Source organism: Dromiciops gliroides, chromosome 3 (assembly GCF_019393635.1).
Source record: "Dromiciops gliroides isolate mDroGli1 chromosome 3, mDroGli1.pri, whole genome shotgun sequence".
Lineage (NCBI taxonomy): Eukaryota > Metazoa > Chordata > Mammalia > Microbiotheria > Microbiotheriidae > Dromiciops > Dromiciops gliroides.
Window position 1 is genome coordinate 331,715,237 of NC_057863.1, and position 20,387 is coordinate 331,735,623.

General features: G+C 41.1%; 1 protein-coding gene across 1 annotated transcript in view; it reads left to right on the forward strand.

Annotated features, from left to right (window-relative positions):
* The window catches only part of GTF2E1 (general transcription factor IIE subunit 1), a 32,113-nt gene extending 15,705 nt beyond the window's left edge, over positions 1-16,408 (forward strand). Inside the window, exons 3-5 of the mRNA XM_043990822.1 lie at positions 7,864-8,065; positions 12,641-12,882; positions 15,212-16,408. Coding sequence (XP_043846757.1) covers positions 7,864-8,065; positions 12,641-12,882; positions 15,212-15,636 — 869 coding nt within the window. The 3' untranslated portion in view covers positions 15,637-16,408. The remainder of the gene's footprint in view (positions 1-7,863; positions 8,066-12,640; positions 12,883-15,211) is intronic.
* Positions 16,409-20,387: the final 3,979 nt, after the last annotated feature.

The following is a 20,387-nucleotide window of genomic DNA, read 5'->3' on the forward strand; positions in this document are numbered from 1 at the left end:
AGGCCTGGGGGAAAGAACTGGGGGAAAAGAGAGCAATGGAGGGGAAACCTGGGAAGAGAATTAGCAGCTTAGCACAAAAAGCACAAAACAATACCCAAATAACAGACTCCCTGAAAACTAGGATGGGCCAAACAGAAATTTATGACTTAATGAGACAGTCTGAATTATTAAAACAAAGTCACATAATTGGGGGGAAAAAGAAGAAAATATCAGATATCTCATATAAAAAACAACTAACTTGGAGAACAGATCAAGGAGTGATAACTTAATCATTAGACTGTTTATTAGCTGTGACAAAAAAAAAAGAGAGTGAGAGCCTTGGTATGTCTTTTTTTCCCCCCATAAATCATGAAAGAAAACTGCTTAGACACATGTATAACCAGAGGACCAAGTGAAAGTAAAAGGAATCCACTGATCACCACCTGAAGGAAATCTCAAATTGAACATTTCCAGGAATATAATGTAAGGGGCTAAAATTCTAGCTATACCATCTAAAATCTAATGAGTGGTCACCAATAAATTATAAGCTTTAGCAAGAGTATTTAAGTGTTTAAGTATTTATTAAAGAGCATTAGGATCAGAGAGAAAGGTAAAAATCTAACTATTTCTAAGAGACTTTATCATCTGGCCCACCATGGCAAGGTCAGAAACCAAATGAGCCAGAACCCCTCTGCCAGCATCCACTTCCTATGGGAGGCTCCTCAAGTTGATTGGCTGGTAGCCTTCATAGACAGTACCCATGGGCAAACGTCACTTCCTTTTTTATTTTTCCCTTTTCCTTTTTCTTTCTTTCTTTCTTTCTTTCTTTTTTTTTTGGTGAGGCAATTGGGGTTAAGTGACTTGCCCAGGGTCACACAGCTAGTAAGTGTCAAGTGTCTGAGGCCGGATTTGAACTCAGGTACTCCTGAATCCAGGGCCAGTGCTTTATCCACTTCGCCACCTAGCTACAATTACAGTAATAACCAAAATACAAAGATTCAGGTCAAAGAGAAGAATACTGCAATCCATCAGAAGAATTCCAGTACCAATGAACTCTCATAGGTGATTTATTGGAGTCCTGTTTTATTCCAGTCAGTATTAATTGGTTTGACATGATTCCATATAAGTTTTCATAGTAGGCCTCGGAGTTGTGTATTACAGATTGCAAATTCACTTGCATAATCATAGGAAGCTAACTAGAGGACTCTACCCTTGTTTTTCTTTGTTATGGTGACCAAGCCCAGCATGGCAGAGATGAATCAGTTACATGGAAAGCCCCCCAGCTATTTTTGTTGCCCCTCTGTCATGATCATGAGCACTTGGCCAACGAGTGACCCTGGTTGCAGTCCTGTGACTTGCCTTTCTACTGGCCCATCTGCCCATGTAGATGTTTTGACATCTGTTTATCAGCTCAGCCCGTGGATATGTTCATTGGCTTGGTAGAGCCTCCTGAAAGGTCAAGATAGGTCTGTCAAGGTCTACTCACTCTCCTGTTTGTCAGACAATGGGATTCTGCAGATTGTGTAAAATGTCCTAGAGGGTCATGGGGCAAGGTCTATCTACCAGTAAGACTATTTTCAGTCTGCTCCACCTGTATTATCCAGGTATCAAGCACTATAAAACTAAGGCCCTGGAAGAAATGGGAATCTTGGATCATGAGGAAGAGCTGAGGTTCACTTCATTGGAGGGGACCGTGGACCCTTTAATAAAGTGCAATTGACTCAGGGCTCCACCTTAGTGGGTTTTTTTGCAGATTGGACAATTCTAGAAACCCCACATTATTGGTGACCCACAGTCATGATAACATAAGATTTATTAGTTCCCACTCTAGGGGAACTAATATTCCAAAAGATACATAGGCCTGTGAGCAAAGAATACTTCATCTCACACTCATCAGATCAACATACTTGACAAAAAGGGAAAATGACAAATGTTGGAGGAGTTGCCAGAAAATAGCTACATCAATACTGTATATCAGGCATTTAGCTATGAATTAGCACAGCCATTCTGGAAAGCAAGTGGAGACTCTGCCCTAAAAGTACTTATAACCTTTGATCCAATATGACCATTACTAGAACTGCACCCCCAAAGAGATGAAAGAAAAAGGAAAAGGTCCTATATGTTTTAAAATATTTTCGTATTGTAAGAAATAATGAAAACAATTTTCAGAAATACATGAATAGAGAAGACTTGTTTGAATTGTGACAGGGTTAAGTGAGAAGAACCAAAAGAACGATTTATTGAATAATAGTATTTATACAGTACTTTAAGGTTTACAAGGCACTTTACAAAGAGTTCATTTAGCCTCACACAACAACTTTGGGAGGTAGGTGCTAGTATCATTCCCATTTTACAGTTGAGAAAACAGACAGACTGAAGTTAAATGACTTGCCCAGGGACACACAGCTAGTACGTATCTGAGGCCAGATTTGAACTGTCTTCCTGACCTCTCTACTGTGCCACTTAGCTGCTTAGCATGCTATAGATGCTACCAACATTTTAAAAACAAAATTTAAAAAACCTAAGAAAACTGGTAGAAACAGAATTGGCCAGTATCCCAGAGGACCGGTGATAAATGCTGCCCATCTGATAGAGGTGATGAAATGATATGCAGAAGGAAACATATTTTGGGACATGTACAGTGTGAGAATATATACTTAATTTGTTTTTTTGTTGTTGTTGTTGTTGTTTTTTCAGGCAATGGGGGTTAAGTGACTTGCCCAGGGTCACACAGCTAGCAAGTGTCAAGTGTCTGAGGCCGGACCTGAACTCAGGCACTCCTGAATCCAGGGCCGGTGCCCCAACCACTGCGCCATCTAGCCGCCCCCTTAATTTGTTTTAAAGGTGTTTTGTTTTCCCTTTTCTGATGGAGGCGGGAGGGAAGAAAATTTTAAAAAATTATTTATTTTATATAGGAGGCTGTTTTAGTCAATAAGTAGATATACATGTAAATATGTTGCCTTTTGAAGCAGGCATGGTAAAGCAATATCTTCATCTTACAAATGAGAAAAAAAGCTCAGGAGGACTGATGATAACTCAGGTTCAGCGTCATGGAACCCAATTAGGACTTGTCTCTCTCAGATTCTTATTCCACTGTCATATGCTACTCAGTTAAATATTGTTAGATGTGTAAACATATCGTGTAGTTGATAAAGTCAGAGTGATAAAGTCAAGTTATTGAAGGTATTCATTGGGGAGATTGTTTTTGAAGTTGGTCTTTAATCTTTTATTTATTTAAAGTTTTGAGTTCTAAATTTTATCCCTTTCTCATTCCCTCCCTCCCTCCTCCCAAGGCTTCAAGCAATCAGATATAGGCTATACATGTACAACTATGCAAAACATTACCATATTAGACATTTTATACAAAAAGACTCAAGTAAAAAAAAGAAAATACAGAATAGCATACTTCAATCAATATCAGTTCTTCCTCTGGAGATGGATAGTATGCTTTTTCATTAGTCCTTTGGGATTGTCTTGGATCATTGTATTGCTGAGAGTAGTTAAGTCATTCACAATTGCTCATAGAACAATAATGCTGCCACTGGGCACAATGTTCTGCTTCTGCTCACTTCACTATACATTAGTTCATATAAGTCTTTCCAGGTTTCTCTGAAATCATCCTACTTGTCATTTCTTACAGCACAATAATATTCCATTACAATCATATACCATAGCTTGTTTAGTCATTCCCCATTTGATGGGCATTCCTTTGACTTTCAATTCTTAGCCACCACAGAGTTGCTATAAATATTTTTTGTATAATTTTTTTCCTTTTCTCTTTTTCACAGTTAGTATTGTTAACGGTTTCCCTCCATCCTATTCCCTTCCCCATGATATTTACTCTATTTTCTATCTTCTCCTATCCTCCTTCCTATCACTCCTCAAAAGGGATTTACTTCTCACCGTACCCTCCCCCACTCTGCCCTCCCTTCTTTCACCCATCCCTTGTTATCCCCTTCCCCTCCTACTTTGTTGCAAGGTTAGATAGATTACTCTACCCTATTGAGTGTGTATGTTAATCCCTCCTTGAGCCAACTCTGATGAGATTGAGGTCTTTGAGGCAATTCTGATGAGTGTAAGGTTCATTCCTGCCAGCAGCCTGTCTCCTCCCCCATCTTTCCCCCCCCCCCACTCCATAAGCCTTTTACTGTTTCATGTGGGATTTCACCCCATTCTGCCTCTACCCTTCCCCCTCCCCCAGTGCAATCCTCTCACCCCTCAATTTTACCCTAAAGATGTCATCATGGGGCAGCTGGGTGACACAGTGGACAAAGTACCTACCCTGGACCCAGGAGGACCTGAGCCCAAATCTGGCCCCAGTCACAAGATACACACCCACTGCTCAACCCGGGGCACGTCACCCATCTCCAACCACCCCACACACAAAAAAAGGTAAACAAAAAATAAATGCTTTACGGATGCCATCCCTTCATAATCAATTCCCACTTATGCCTTCTGTCTAAATTTATTTCTATCATCTGCCCTAATACTGAGAAATTTCTTATTAGTTAGATGTATCATCTTCCCATGTAGGAATATAAACAGCTTAACCTTTTAACATCCCTCTTAATTTCTTTTTCCTGTTTACCTTTTTATGCTTCTTCTTTGAAAGTTAAATTTTCCATTCAGTTCAGGTCTTTTCAACATGAATACCTGAAAGTCCTCTTTTTCATTGAAATCCCATTTTTTTTGTCCAAAAGATTATACAAAGTTTTGCTGGGTAGGTGATTTTTGGTTGTAATCCCAATTCTTTTGCCCTCTGGAATATCATATTCCATGCCCTCTGATCCTTTAATGTAGAAGCTGCTAGATCTTGTGCTATCCTGACTGAGGCTCCACAATACTTGAATTGTTTCTTTTTGGCTGCTTGCAATCTTTTCTCCTTGACCTAGGAGCTCTGGAATTTGGCTATGATATTCCTGGGAGTTTTCATTTTGGGATCTCTTTCAGGAGGTGATCAGTGGATTCTTTCAATTTTTATTTTACCTTCTTTTTCAGGACTATCAGGGCAATTTTTCCTGACAATCTCTTGGAAGATGATGTCTAAGATCTTTCCTTGATCATGGTTTTCAGATAATCCCATAATTTTGAAATTATCTCTCCTGAATCTATATGATTCCCAGCACAGGTGAAACATTCAAGTTCCACCTCAGCGCCAGCAGAGACACCTATGATCTCCCCTTGGCCAACTGCTCAGCCCTCTCACCAAACTGTGAGCTTAATTCTAGATCATGCTGGCACTACAGCTGATTCAGAGGCTCTGTGGGTCTCTTTCTCTGGCAAAGCCTGCCTGGGTCTGGATCTGTGTCAATGTGACCTTTAGGTTGGGCGCCACTCCTGTCTCAGTACAGCAGCCCCCTCCTGCTGACCTTCTAAGTTGTCTTTAGCTGGAAAAATGATCTCAGCCCATTCTTTTGTGGGTTCTGCTGCTCCAGTGATTGTCCTATGGCATTATTTGGAGTTTTTTTTGGAGGGATTGTGCATTGAGTTCAAGAGCTCACTGCCTTTTTCTCCACCATCTTGACTAGAGCTAGAGAGAGAAGAGCTGAAGAAGGCCTTTAAAAGACAGATTTGAATAGGAAGAGAAAAGGCAGAGAGTCATTTCTGGAGGGGAAATAATATGAATAAAGTCATGGAGGTGGGAGTGAACAAAAGACAGTGGATATTTGGCCATTACACCCACTAATTTTAGCTAGGTAGAGTGGACCGCATTACAGATATCCTTGAATGCTAGAGTGAAGAGTTTGGGTTTTAGCTTAATCTTATTTATAAGCTACCAAGTGGGCTTTTGAGTGGAGGGGTGATATTTGAAATCAGTACTTTAGGAGAATTAGTCCTAAAACAGTGTGTAGGATGAATGAGAGTTGGAAGAGAGTGGAGCTAGGTTGGAATTTGGCAACAAATAATGTGGGCCAGGACAAATGATGCCTGGGAAATGGCTAAAAAGAGTGGGATTTGATGACAGATTGTGTATAAGGGTGGAAGGATTAGGATGGCCTCAAGAGGGAGACTCGGTATGAATAAATGTTATTTAAGATGGGTTTTTAATCATCTCAATGTTTTCCTCAAGTTATGGAGATTGACTTGCTGTAAGAGGTCTATCAAATTAGTCTTTATTGTTTTATATTTCATAGAGTATGTCTTCTACTAGCGTCTGTTGTCTTAGTTCTTTTCATTTATTCATCTTAGTAGCAATGATCAAATATATTTCACTGAAAAACTTGGAGTAAAACTTGACAGCTTCTAGTGCAGATAGCTCCAACCTGCATGTAAATGGGGGTTTTTATGTTGTTAAAAGGGAAAGGTAGATTGTAGGGCTAATTTATTCCATTCTCTTGTCATTTAAAGTACTGGCTTTCCAAAGTAGCTTGTCTAAGTTTATAGTAAACAGAATTGTTGAGCTGGGAGAGACCAAGATCTAATCCATTCTTTCATTATACAGATGAAGACACTGAGAGGCAGAGATTTGAAGTGAATTGCCCATAGTCACAAGGAATTTAGGGCTAGAGCCCAAGACTTAAAACTGGATTTGAGTCGCCTGATTCCTAGTTTAGCCCTCCTTTCATTGTACCACAACTCTACTTTTACTCTTTAAATACAGCCTGCTTTAGGACCTAAACCCAGGACAGTGATTTAGCACTTCAATCTGAGGTCCATGGACAATGACCATCCCTGGTGAGGCTAGATTTATGATTTGTTTTTTTTTACTACTTTTTTCATGTGTGGTCACCACCAGCCTCCAAACACTCTCAAACTGTGGCAGCTTATGACCTTCTGGTTTCCTCTGTAAACAATATAAATTGGTGGTGGTGGTGGTGGTGGTCTTCCTTTGAATGAACCAGATGTTTGACACATTTAGATAGAAATATCATCGAATTAATTCATTGGAACTTCCTTATTGTTAAAGTGAGCAGAATGATGTAGCATTGACCACACAAATAGGAGATATTGTGTGTGTATGTGTGTGTGTGTGTGTGTGTGTGTGTGTGTGTGTGTGTGTGTGTGTGTGTGTGTAAAATTTCTTTTAAAAATTTGCAAATTAAGTTTGACGAATTTACTGAAATAAAGTAGTCTCTAAGACAATAGACAGAAGGGAATAAAAATGAAGAGAATTGGTTTCAGACTTCCTGAGAGTATAAGCAAACTATTGTGTTCTTAGCTTTGATCCTACACTGTGAGCCATCACAGTACTTCTTTTTTTTGTTTTGTTTTTTGTTTGTTTGTTTTTGGTTGAGCAATGAGGTTAAGTGACTTGTTTAAGGTCACACAGCTGGTTAAGTGTCAAGTATCTGAGGTCGGATTTGAACTCAGGTCTTCCTGACTCCAGGGCCAGTGCTCTATCCACTGTGCCATCTAGCTGTTCCATCACAGTACTTCTTAAGAAACAACTACCATATTCTGACTTTCTATTTTGATTTCTGGTTCCCTGCATGTGTGGTATCTGGCCTATGCAGTTGAAAGTTCCGAGAGGACACAGTCTTGTTCTGATTCATCTTTGTATCTCATCCAGAACCTCCCTAGCACAATTCTCTGCATACAGTTAATGCTAATGAAGTTAACCTGTCAAGAACCTTGTGTTGATCCCTCCATTAAAAAGAGCCAACATAAGTGGAAAGGACTTGAACTCAAGAAATGAAAATCTAGTAATGAATAGGGAAGCATTTTCCCCATTCCAGCAAGACCTATGTCCAAAGCATAACTGATGTTTCTTTGTGTGGTTAAATACTACCTGTGGAATGTCTGGAAAGAAAGGAGCACTGGGCGTGGAATTTGGTTTTGAGTTTAAAATGAACCCAAATATTTGCTTTTTTTGAAAATCTTACCACAGAGAGACTGACTGGGTGTCTCTGGTTCACTAATGACAAGCTTTTGTTGTCTGTGTAGGAATTTTCCGTTGTACCTTTTGTGAAGCAGAAGTGGAGGAGGATGAGTCAGCAATGCCCAAAAAAGATGCTCGAACAGTTGTGGCAAGGTTTAATGAACAGATCGAGCCCATTTATGCTCTGCTACGGGAGACTGAGGATGTTAACTTGGCCTACGAAATCCTTGAGCCAGAACCCACGGAAATCCCAGCCCTAAAACAAAGGTGGGTTATCAGTACTTATGCCCTTACTAGAGGTACTCTCACATTGAGTCTGTCTTCAGTGTTTGGACTTCTGCAGCTCTAAGAAACTATCCAATGGGGATAGCTAATTGATTTCCCTAACTCTCAGAGAGTTGTGGCTTTGTTTAGCTATTTGGCAGGGTCTCCCAGTGCTGATTTTCCTACATTCATCACAGAAAGAAATGTATTGTTATCTTGTGGCTCTGTGATCTTCTCAAAGTGAGGAAAGTCATCTGAAGCACAGGAACAGAAGTAGAGACAAGGAGTTAGATAATCATTGACCATAGGTATAAGGATGGTTAGGAAGGTCCAACAGAGAGCTGGCCTGACTTGTAGACTAAGGAGACAGAGTGTGTCCAGATCACCAGTGCTCTCCTAATTACTACATTGAACGTTTTTCCTTAGCTTTCATCCTCCAATCTCTCTGCAGCATTTGACATTGTTGGTCTTTTTTTGTTGACATATTGTAAAAAAACAGGCCTTATTGGAGTTAGAATTGGAAAGATAGCAGGTCATAGAGAATTCCTTTTTTTGGAGGTACTGCTAATATCAGGGATGACAAAGTCCAAGTTGTGCCCTTATTTATGGGGTGGGTAAACTCTAGAAAAGAATGTAGGCCCTTGTATTTGGGGAGTTTGAGAAACCAGGACCATTGTGGATGATAGCCATAAGGAACGGTCATACTTAGGTGGAGCCTGAGATGCAGGTGCTGAGCATCGTCAGGGAAGCCAGGTGATTTCCATGGAAAGGTGTTGCACACTTCATTGGAGGAGAGGTTGTGAATCAGTGTTAGCAGAATAGTGGTCTAGAAGCTGCCATGGGGGACTTAGGGGTTTGCCTATTGCTTCCTCTTCCTGGCCTTGTGGATCATGGGGAGTTGGAATAAGCAACTTCCATAGAAGAAAGCTTGAAAAGAAGTAGTATTAATTTAATTCCAAAAGGGGAAGGGAGCCTTGTTGAAAAGATCCAGGATGTGGGAGAAGAGGGGAAGTTGTTCACCACAGATGGGAATTACAAAGGACATAGTGGAGGGACTAGTAGTAGAGCTATCACCTTCATCACAAATTCTAATTCCTCCACCTCTTCATCCTTGTTCAGGGCATTGCCTATGCTCTGACTTCACTTTCTTCCCTTCTCAGTCTTGGCCCTGTACTTAACCAGTTCCCTCCATACTGTCCTCTACTCTCGAACCTCTCCCCTCTTTGTCCACTGACCATTTATCCTTTGCCAAACCCCAGGCCTGGATTATTCCTACCAATTACTGCCTTTGCTTCTACTTATATGCTATTGAATAGTGTTGGAGGTAGTCATACAACCATGCAGGTGGGGTGGTAAGTTATAAATTTGTCACCCAATTTCAACTAGGTCTTCACTACAACAAAGGAAATATTCTCATTCCTCCCCAGTTCATGTCCTGTCTCTCTCCTCACAGAAACTATTCCAAATCTTCTCTTCTTTCCTTAAACCTCCCACACTTCTTTTGCTCTTTTAGCTGTAGGCTTCACCTCTTCCTTTACTGAGAAACTCTTCATGCCATGGGTTCCCTCTTTTATACTTCTCTTTACCTCATCGCCTACTCTCTCCTTTTCTCCAGCTTCAAACAATGAGATGGTTCTTCACCTTGTCAAGGCCAACCCCTCTACATATGCCAATCATTCTATCTCCTGTCTTTTCTAACAGATTCTCCCTCCCCCCCCCCCCCCCAGTCATTCCCTCTCTTCCTCTAAATCTTCAACTTCTTCCTAACTGGTTTCTTCCCTACTGCCTTCGGATATGCTCAAGGACAGTTCCTACCTTTGAGGAGCTTACATTTTAATGGTAGAGACAACATCTACAGATGGAAGGCAATCTTAGAGGAGATGGCACTAACAGTAGGTGGGGAAGCCCCCTGAGGAAGATGGTGGCACTGAGTCTTGAAAGAAGACAGGGATTCTAAGAGTCAGGGGTGAAAAAAAAAGACTATTCTGGGCATGGGAGACAATGAGGGTAAAGGAACAAAGGCAGTGGACAGAGCCTTCTGTGAAGAACAAGTTAGCCAGCATGGCTAGACTGTCCCGTATGTGGAGAGAAATAATAGGTAACAAGATAGGAAAGGCCAGGTTGTAAAGAGCTTTTAACACCAGAGGGCTTTTCATTCGATCCTAAAGATAGAGTGGAAAAAAGAAGAGACTTGAGGCAGGGAGACCAATAAGACCAAGTAAGAGCTAATGAAGGCCCAAGTCAGGGTGGTGGTCTTGTGAGTAGAGAAAAGAGAACATATAGGAGAGATGTTGTCCAGGTGTAAATGACAAGATTTGGCAATGGATTGGGCATGGGGTAACAGTAAAGAGTTGAGGAAGACACCAAGGGTGTAAACCTGGGTGATTGGAAGGATGGCAGTGCTCTCTACAGCAATAGGGAAGTTAGGTAAAGGTGTCAATATTGGGGGGAGGGAGAAGGTAATGCTTTGGACGTGTCGGCTTAGAGATGTGTCAGGGACATCCAGTTTGAAATATCCATTAAGCAATTGTTTGATGTATGACTGCGATTCTAGCTATAGAGCCAGAAATAAAGATCTAGGAATCATCAGTACAGAGATGATTATTGAACCCATAGGAGTTGAACTCACCACACGAGGGTTTGGAGTGAGGACAGTTTTTCAGGGACACCCACAGTTCTTGGGTATGATGTGAGAAAGGAGACTGAGAAGGAGAAGTCAGACAAGTAGGAGGAGAACCCAAAGAGAGGAGTGTTATCAAGATCCCGGGGGAAAAGAGCAGACAGCAGTCCAGTGCTGCAGAAAGGTTAAGAAGTATGAGACCTGAGACAAGACCATTGATTGAATGATGAGACAGGAAGCCAGATTTCAGAGGATTTAAAAGAGCAAAAGCAAAGGCACCGAGTTATAGATACTTTTTTTTTTCCCAAGGACTTCAGTTGAGAAAAAGAGAGAGAGGACAAAGGTTAGTGATTAATTTAATCTCGGTGTAACAGAGACATCTACCAAACATCTCTCTTCTCACATATGTACCAAGTTCAAGGATAATAAAATTTGTATCTCTGCCTCTGGTGCTTTAAGGTTTACAGAGCACTTGACACTTGCCATCTCATAATAAAGCACACCAGGAAAGTCACTCACACTGGAAGACCTGCCTCACCTCTAGTCTCTTCTTCCAAATTCCTTGAATGTCTATTTAATCACTTGCTTTTCTTTACCTTAACAACATTCAATTCAGTAAGCATTCATTAAATAGCTCCTGCTTTAAGAGGGACTGCTGGAATAGGTGCTCAAGGAGTCTATTTAGGCTTGTTTAAATGGAGGGAAAAACAAGTGTATAAATGATTGGTACAAGAAAAAATGGGACAAATACAAAAGTGTGGTCCATGCAAAGTGCTACCAGAATTTGAGGAAAGACTGCTCACAGGGTATTAAGGATGTCTGTTAAGGAACACTTCATGGAACAAGTACCATCTGAGTTTGGCCCTACAGAAAGGGAGGATCTTAGAGATGGAGAAGAAGGGGGCCCACTCATCACGTGGCAGACTGAGCAAGGAAGAGTCTGGAGATGAAAGCAGGATGAAGATGGGAGGGTAGAAATTAATCCTCTTTAATTGGAATATAAAATACATTGGAGGAATTTATACAACAACATTGTAAAAATAAAATAGCATTTCATTTAAAAATAGCTTGCAGTATGAAATGAGACCAGGAAGGTAGGTTGGAGCTAGCTTGTGGAAGACTTTCAATGCTAGGATCAGGAGGGTATATTTTATTTTTTGAGGCATTGGAAACTGGTAAGTTTTTAAAGAGAGGGGTGACATGCTCCTGGCACTAGATTAGGAATTACTCAGACAGCAGTCTGGATAATGGATTAAACAGGGTATTTACGATAGTTCAGTAGTCTAATGGTTGTAGTGAGGCTATATAGACAGGAGGGCTCACATTAGGATTAGATTGCAGAGTTAGAAACATTAGGACTTTGCAGCTGATTAGATATAGGACATGAGAGGGGGGAAGAGTGAAATCGAACTCCAAGGTAATGAACCAGGACATAGAGTTAGAATCTCTTCAGCAATCACAGTAGTTCATGAGGCATTCTGGTCAGCTCTCATGCCTCATTAAATGAGCAAAGACTCTGGTTCCCTCATGAGTATAGCCATCAACGAGACACTGAATTAAAACTGTGTTTACCTCTTCACCTACTTTTTTATTTTTTTTTTTTGCATTAATATAGTAAATCTTAGGGGCAGAATTCACTGAACAGTTAGTTGTATTTTGGGCCCTGAAAGCAATGAGAAATCAGTGGAGTGTAGCTACCCCTAGAATCCAGTAAAGACCAGCTCTGAATAGAGCCTTTTAACTCTGACTCCGCTTTATGGGTGGAATCTCATAAAGGCACTTCAAGGTTCTCTTCAACTTAGTAGATTGTCTTGAAAGTCTTAGAGCCGCTATCCCACAACTTTACAGTAGATACTTAGCCCTCTCATTGTTGTGCCTCATCCACCTTCCTATCAGGGTTTATGCAGTGAGGTTTGGTTTATTTTTTTAACTTTTTTCCCCTCTTTGGTTTTGCATAGCAAGGAACGTGCCGCTGCTGCTGCTGGAGCTGCTGGCCTTGCAGGCGGACATCACCGGGAAGCTTGGACTACCAAGGGTCCATCCTATGAAGACTTGTACACTCAGAATGTTGTCATCAGCATGGAGGACCAAGATGAGCTTCATCGGGCAGCAGGTGAAGGGAAACCTAACAAAGAGAGACCTATTTGGTTGAGAGAGAGCACAGTCCAGGGAGCCTATGACACTGAGGAGATAAAGGAAGGTAAGAGGCTAAAATATGTCTTTGTCTTAAATGCCGCTGAGAATGTTTTGCCAGTAAGCTTGTATGGCCTCATCGCTGCCTTCTCTTGCTGTATATACTTTTCAAATCAACCCTCTTTGTAATAGGAAGTGAGGAGAAGGAGGCAAGTTTCAGAAAATGTATAGTACTCCCCAGAAACAAGCTGATAAAACAACAAGTAGGGTTATTTACTTCTCTTTTTAAAATATTGTTTGTAGTTTTAGGGAGGGTACCCTACAATCCTGAAGTTAATTTGAAATTTTTCGTACTTAGCACTAGAAACATTTCCTCCTTGTCTTGAGACTCCTGAAGTTATTTGCCATCCATGTCTTCTTCTGGCAACAGCTAACATTTATGTAGTACGTTAAAGTTTGCATGTTACCTTATCTGAGCCTTACAACTGCTCTGGGGAGTAGATGCTGTTATTATCCCCTTTTATAGATGAAGAAACTGAGACAGGCAGAAGTTGTGTCTTGCTCAAGGTCACACAGCTAGTCTGTATTTGAGGTTGGATTTGAACTCAGGTCTTCGTGACCTCAGGTCCACTGATGTATCCACTGCACCAGCAGGTGCCTCATGATCCATACTAGATGTGCAGTACAGTTCAAAGCCCAGTTAAAGAGAGACATCTTGGGAATGGGGTCCAGTCATGGGTCACAGTCGCTGCCTTCTTTTAGGAATTTCACTTAGTAATTTCCAGATGATATATGCTTAGTGGCAGGTGGGTGGTATAGTGGAAAGAGTTCTGGACTTGGACTTAGAAAGTCCTGAGTTCAAATCCTGCTTAGCTGTGTGACCTTGGGCAAATCCTTTAACCTCTCTCAGCCTCAGTTCCCTCTCCTGTACCTACTTCATGGTTGTTGTGGTGAGGCTCAAACCTTAAAGTGCTAAATCAATACTACCCATTGTCATTTACTGTGCTACCCATACTGTGATCTGTACAGCAGACCTTGAGAACTCCAGTGGTACGTGCCCTTTATGTAACTGAATCCAAAGGTACTATTGTTCTTGAGACTTTGGGGGTTGGTGCGCCCACTAATATGGGAATAAGGCTAACTCAGGTCTGTAAGGGGTCCCAGAAAAACGGTGCTGGGGCTAGAGCTTTCTGCACTCCTGGCAGCAGTTCACTGATTCCTGGGCTGAATTACCACTAATTATTCCTATACTACTTGGTTTTCTTTCTTAAAGGCAACTAAAAATCACCTCCCTCTTCCCATTATGACCTAGTCTTCCTTTATAGTATATAGACAAGGGTAGAGGGGGTGTGCCTGGGCAGCAGGTGATGGTTCTCCACAGTGTTCTTGTTTCAGTCAGAAAAGGGTTCCCTTGACAACCACAGTTCTACTTCACTTCAGCTAACTATCATTCCTACTGATCAGGTCAGCCTTAGCCTTAAGGAGTCTGGTGAACAGGGCCACATTTCAAGTAGGGGAAGTCTGCAGTGCCACACCCCTTTGGGGGATCCCTGCAATCTAGCACCTCCTCAGTGCTTTCTAAAATGTCTGGGTAACTAGTTAATCTTTGCTTATGTGATAATGAGAGAAAGCAGCCCTTCATCCAAGGCCCTCCTGAGTATTGAGTGTTTTTTACGTAGGCCTGCCTCTGCTGACCAAGCCGAGGAAGAAAATTTTGCACCAAGCAGAAGAGGGCTGTGCCCTAAAAGACTCTATAGTGCCCCTCAAATCATACTGTATAGATGGATGCCTATTTCTAGCAATATGTACAGCTGGCCCTGCTGGGGAATGTTCAAAAACTAGCACATCTGAACAGTGACCACATTTTGAAAGGAAAGTCATTATATGAGTCAGTAGGCACTGGTGATGTTTAGAAGTGGCCTATTTTTAAGGCAACGAAAGATAAATCAAGTCCTATTGGTGTACATTTCAACTGGACCACCATTTGTGAGCTGCCTGGATACCAGCCTTTTCATTAAACGATTAGGTATTTCGTAGTGATAGCAGATGTATAACAAGTAGCTTCTACTCTTAACTTCATTGAATCATAAAAAAATTTTTTATTATTGATGAAGCAAAATATTTGCACAGGAAAATTCACAAAGTGACAGAATGGTCAGAGAAGCTCTGCTGATGGTACTAAAGCACTTGGAAGCGCCTTCCATTGTTGGAAGGCTCTAAGTGCTTTGCTAATAGTCATTGTTCAGTCCCAGACCAGTGTGAGCCTTCTCCATTTAGTGATGAGCTGCTTCTTCCCCTTGCAAGGCAGTTCACAAATTCTGGATTCATCTCACAGGGAGTGGGCACATGCACCAGCAACTTCTGAAGGTCCTCATTTTTATGTTTTCTCTTTCAAGGTGGATTAGACATAGACACTTTTCAGGAACGGGAAGAAGGCAGGATGGCGCTGGACGATAATGAGGAGGTCATGCGGGCCCTCCTCATCCATGAGAAGAAGACGCCTTCAGCAGCAGTGGGCTCTGTTGGGGCAGCTGCTCCTCTAACTACTGCAAATGGCAGTGACTCAGAGAGTGAGACGAGTGAATCAGACGACGACTCTCCACCCCGTCCATCTGCAGCTGTCTCGATGTACCAAGAGGACGAGGAAGAAGAGGAGGAGTTTGAGGAGGTGGCGGATGATCCAGTTGTCATGGTAGCTGGACGCTCGTTCTCTTACAGCGAAGTGAGCCAGCGACCTGAGTTAGTGGCGCAGATGACTCCAGAAGAGAAAGATGTCTATATTGCAATGGGACAGCGTATGTTTGAGGACCACTTTGCCTGAAACTTCTTCTGGGTCTTTCATGTTGGCCCAGATTAGAGAATGTATTTTTCAAACTATTTCCTGATGTTTAGTCTAAAGAAAATATTCATCTCACACAAATCAGGACAAGGGTAGGAATTTGACTTTAGGGTGCCAAAACAGAAAAGAGGAGGAAGGAAGGAAGGAAGGAAGGGAAGATGATAACAGGAATTTTATACAAACTGGGAAAATTTATCTGTCTCCTTGTCTGTCACCACAGTGTCAGTGTTTCTCCTCAGTTTTTTTGTTTTTGGTTTTGGTTTTTTGGGCATAATTTCTTGCTCTTGTAAGCGAGGAATGTCTCTGGTACAAGTATGGATTTTGATTTTCACAGACCTCTTTGTCAAAAAGATATTATGCAGCAGATAGTCCTGGGATGTAGCATGGCATTGTTTCTTAATGCAGAGTTTTAAACTTATAAAAATATGTAAAATATATGTCTACACATATGTATATATAAACATAAACTTTCCTATAGGTGCCTATAAGAGTAGTAACTTTTGTAACACTTTCTCTTACAGTTTTTAAAAATATCATTTTACAGGCCTTTCTGGACAGTAAAGATTGTGTTTCAAAATTTGACCCTATTCAAAATGATGTTTCATTTACATGGGTGAATGTTAGAATTGAAAAACTATTTTCAAACTATTTTATACCAATTAAAATTTGTTATTGCTAGTAATGTAACACCCAGGGATAAGGGTTCAAACGAATATTTTATCTCCTTTAAAAATAAAGTTTTCTTTAAAAAATGTTTTCTTCAGGAGTGAGGTCCCTGTTTTTCATTACATGAAGTAATGTCTGCATATGCCCGGCTGCCTTTCTCATTTTCCATGTTCAGTGCTTTTCTGTTCTGGAGTGTTCCTGCAGTGAAAATGCTGTTACAGAAATGACTTTGCTTTACGCCATGAGGCACATGGCGTACCTTGACCTTTAAACCTTGCTGCTCATTAAAATGTTCATTTTAACAATAATGTTAAGCCACCAATAGATTCTAAAACTGCCTAAAACTTTCTAGTTCCCTGGAAAAATAACCCACTTCTCTTGAAGTTTACCTTGACTCTGTTACCTCCTTAAATTATTATCCCATGTTGAACCCTCCTTTTATTGCCAAACTTTTCAGAACAGCAGTACAGAGTGTTCCCAAAGTCTTGGTGCAGTGTTAAACTTTAAAAGCTCAAAATAAGGAAATGTATACTGTTTAAGCTTTAAAAACTTAAAACTGTATTAAGACTTGAAACATCCTGTTATATGGGTCCAGGTTTTCACTAGCACAGTCACACACTAAAATGTTAACTGCCTCCGCCCCTTCTAATGGTACTATCAGGCTAACATTACTAAAACGTAACTTTTAATGACTAATCTTGGTTTCAGAGACTAGCTAAGGAAGCTTATTTCCCTCTTTGAAGAGATGGGAGTACTGAGAAGGGGGAAGGTATATGAGCTAAAAGTTCAGTTGCGGGGGAGAGGATGTATTAGGAAAAGGTATCTCCACTCAAAAAACTTGAATGGTTTCCTTTGGTGCTATGGAAAGAATGCTGGCTTTGGAGCTGAAGGCCATGAGTTCAAATCTGGGTTGTTCTTACCATTTGTGAAACCTGAGGTAAGTCTCTTTAATGCTCTGGGCCTTAGTTTCCTTCTAAAATGAGGGCATTGGATAGGGAGCCTCTTGAGTTATCTTCCGGTTTTGAAACCCACAGATTCTTAAGCCTAACATTCAAAAGAAGCCATTACCTGGTTCCTATCTATCTCCTACTTACTTGAAGCCTCTGTTCCCTACCCATTTGGTTGGCCTCTATAGCTTTCAGACCCAACACATACCTATGTATTTCCCTAACCCCAAAATACACTTCGCTTATCTAAATCCTAAGACAAAGCTCACGTTTCTTCTGTGAAGCCTGTTCTAGCCTGTTCAACTCAAAAGTAATTCTTCACCTCCTGAATTACTTTAGCACTAATTGTCTAGATCAGTGATCTCTATGAATAACCTCAGTTTTTTTCATGGAAGTATGAGGCAAAGTTGGGGAAGATGCATGGAAATATGGGGAGGCTTCATGGATGAAAATATTTGAAAAAGCCACTGTAGTGAGTGAGATGGTGAATTGATTAGGGAGGTACGAAAAGATTGCCTTGCTTAAGCGAGAGCCCTGTTGAAAGCATAGTATAAATTTATAGATAGGAGTAATCTAAGGTTGGAACTTGGGGTAGTGAGCAACTAGGTGGCTTAGGAGATAAAGTGCTGGGCCTGTAGTCAGGAAGACTTATCTTCCTTGGTCCAAATCTGGCTTCAGATACTAGCTGTGTGACCCTGGGCAAGTTGCTTAACCCTGTTTGCCTCAGTTCCCTCATTTGTCAAATGAGCTGGAAAAGGAAATGGCAAACCACTCCAGTATCTGCCAAGAAAACCAGAAATGGTGTCACAGGGTCATATATGACTGAACAACAACCTTACAATAGTGTCGAACATAGAGAAAGGTGAGTGTAGCTAGTAATGATCTGGAAAAGAACCAAAGGATGAAGGCATTATAGGCTATGGTGAGAATGAAGAAAATGGGTTAGATGATGTTATATAGGGTAAGATAATATGATCAGATAAAGGAATTTTGGAGTTTATGAACATGGAAGTAGGACACTTGTGGGTCATGGCAAAATCAAAGGTGTGACCACCTCTCTGTGTAGCTGAGATAGAGTTATAGGAATTAAGTAATTAAGGAAGTGGGAAGTTAGGGTATTTGAGGGAGTACCCATACACACACACACACACACACACACACACACACACGAGTTGAGGTAGAAAGACAGATGGTCTCTGAACTAATTGTGTTTGGTCTTGTAAATAATAACTATTAGTAATTTTTAAATTAATTTGATCAACATAGCCATCCAAACAGGTGGATTTCTATCCTAAAAATCCCTCCCACCTAAAGTGCATCCTGGACAGATAAGAATCAGCAGGATGTCCTTGCTAGTGTCCCTCTCTGGGGATTCCCAATAACATATGTGCCTCTGTTCTATGTGCCTGGGTCTATGTTATCACTTGATCCCAGGTCTAGTGAAGGAGAGAAGCAATCAGGAGTTTTCTCAGGAATGCAGGGTAGTGATTAGGGTTAAGTAAAGCAGAGGTGGGAGAATGCTGGGTAATAATAGATGAAGGGCATGGTAGGTTGCATATGAGATGTGGCCAATGATTGGTTATTTTGGAATAAGTGGGATCCCTCCCTGCTTCTAATTGGTTTGTCCCCACATAATGCCTTCATCCTTTGGTTCTTTTCCAGATCATTACTAGCTACACTCACCTTTCTCTATGTTCGACACTATTGTAAGGTTGTTCAGTCATGTATGACCCTGTGACACCATTTCTGGTTTTCTTGGCAGATACTGGAGTGGTTTGCCATTTCCTTTTCCAGCTTATATACTATCTCATGCAGCCCACTTTGGAGACTCTTAGTCTTATACCATTCACTTGGCCCTTAATAATTGTCACCTTTTATTGACCCGTTTTTTGGTTTTTATAAAGGTCCTGACTTGCCAATCAGAGTATAAGTCTTTTCCAGTCAGAGGCCATGTCATATATTTTTGTATCCCTCAGCCACCTAGCAGAGTCATTTGCACATAGTAAGTGTTCGATAAATATTTGATGAGGAAGAGAAATAAAGGAGTCAGGGTAGAGAACATTAACAGCCCAAAGTTTCAGCAGGGAAAAAAAGAATTGAAACTATATGCAGACAGCTAGTTGGGCCTGTGATGATGGGACATGGAGTCAAGAATGGCTAAGTTCAAATCCAGCCTCGGACACTTAGTAATTTTGACCCTGGGTAAGTCATTTAGGCTCTCTCAACCAGTTTCTTCAAGTGTAAAATGGGCATAATAATATTAATATCTGCCTCATAGGATGGTTGTGGGGATCAAATGAGAGAATGTAGACAGCATTTATTTGGAAACTTGAAAGTGCTATTATTATTCTATTCCAGAAATCCTCTTTTTAGCTTGTTTCACCAACACCAGAGTTTAACTCCTATTAGTTTTGAAGAAAGAACTGACTGCAATGTACTTTAGGACCAAAGCAACGAAGAGCTTAATGTAGCCTTACATTAGACTTTCATTCATTCAGTAAATACATTTTCAGTTCTTTTCCATGTGCTCTGTCCTAAGGGGTGCAAAAAAAAAAAAATATGACTCGGTCCTGGCCAACCCTTAGGGAGCTCACAGCTTTGTTGGGGGAGGCAAGAAATAGAGAAGTTAACACAAGACACGAGTTGATACCAGCATCCAGTGAGGGACTAGAGGAGTGAGTGAAAACTGCCTAGAGCAAGGTAATTTTCAGAGGACAAATAACCGCCTGTTGTTTAAACCACGTGGACAGACTTTGGGAGACAGTGGAGGATGGAAGGACCTGACATGCTATGGTCCATGGAGTCACAAATAGTCTGACATGACTGAACAATAAAGGACCATATGGGGTATAGCTAGATCCAGATTGCTCCCATTGACAAACATCACCTGAAGCTGCACCCAGCACATGGGCAAAGATAACAATTGGAGGATCCATTAGAGGACAGGCATGCACTGTTGATGGAAGGAACTGTGGGTCAGTCCACTTGTTCTGGAAAACAGACTGGAATTGTATGGGGAAAGCCTCTGGCCTATTCGTTCTCTGTGAGCCAGGGATCTACCTGAGCTTGTGCCCTGGGGCTGAGAGTAGAAGAGGAATAAGCACCTACTATGTGCCAGGC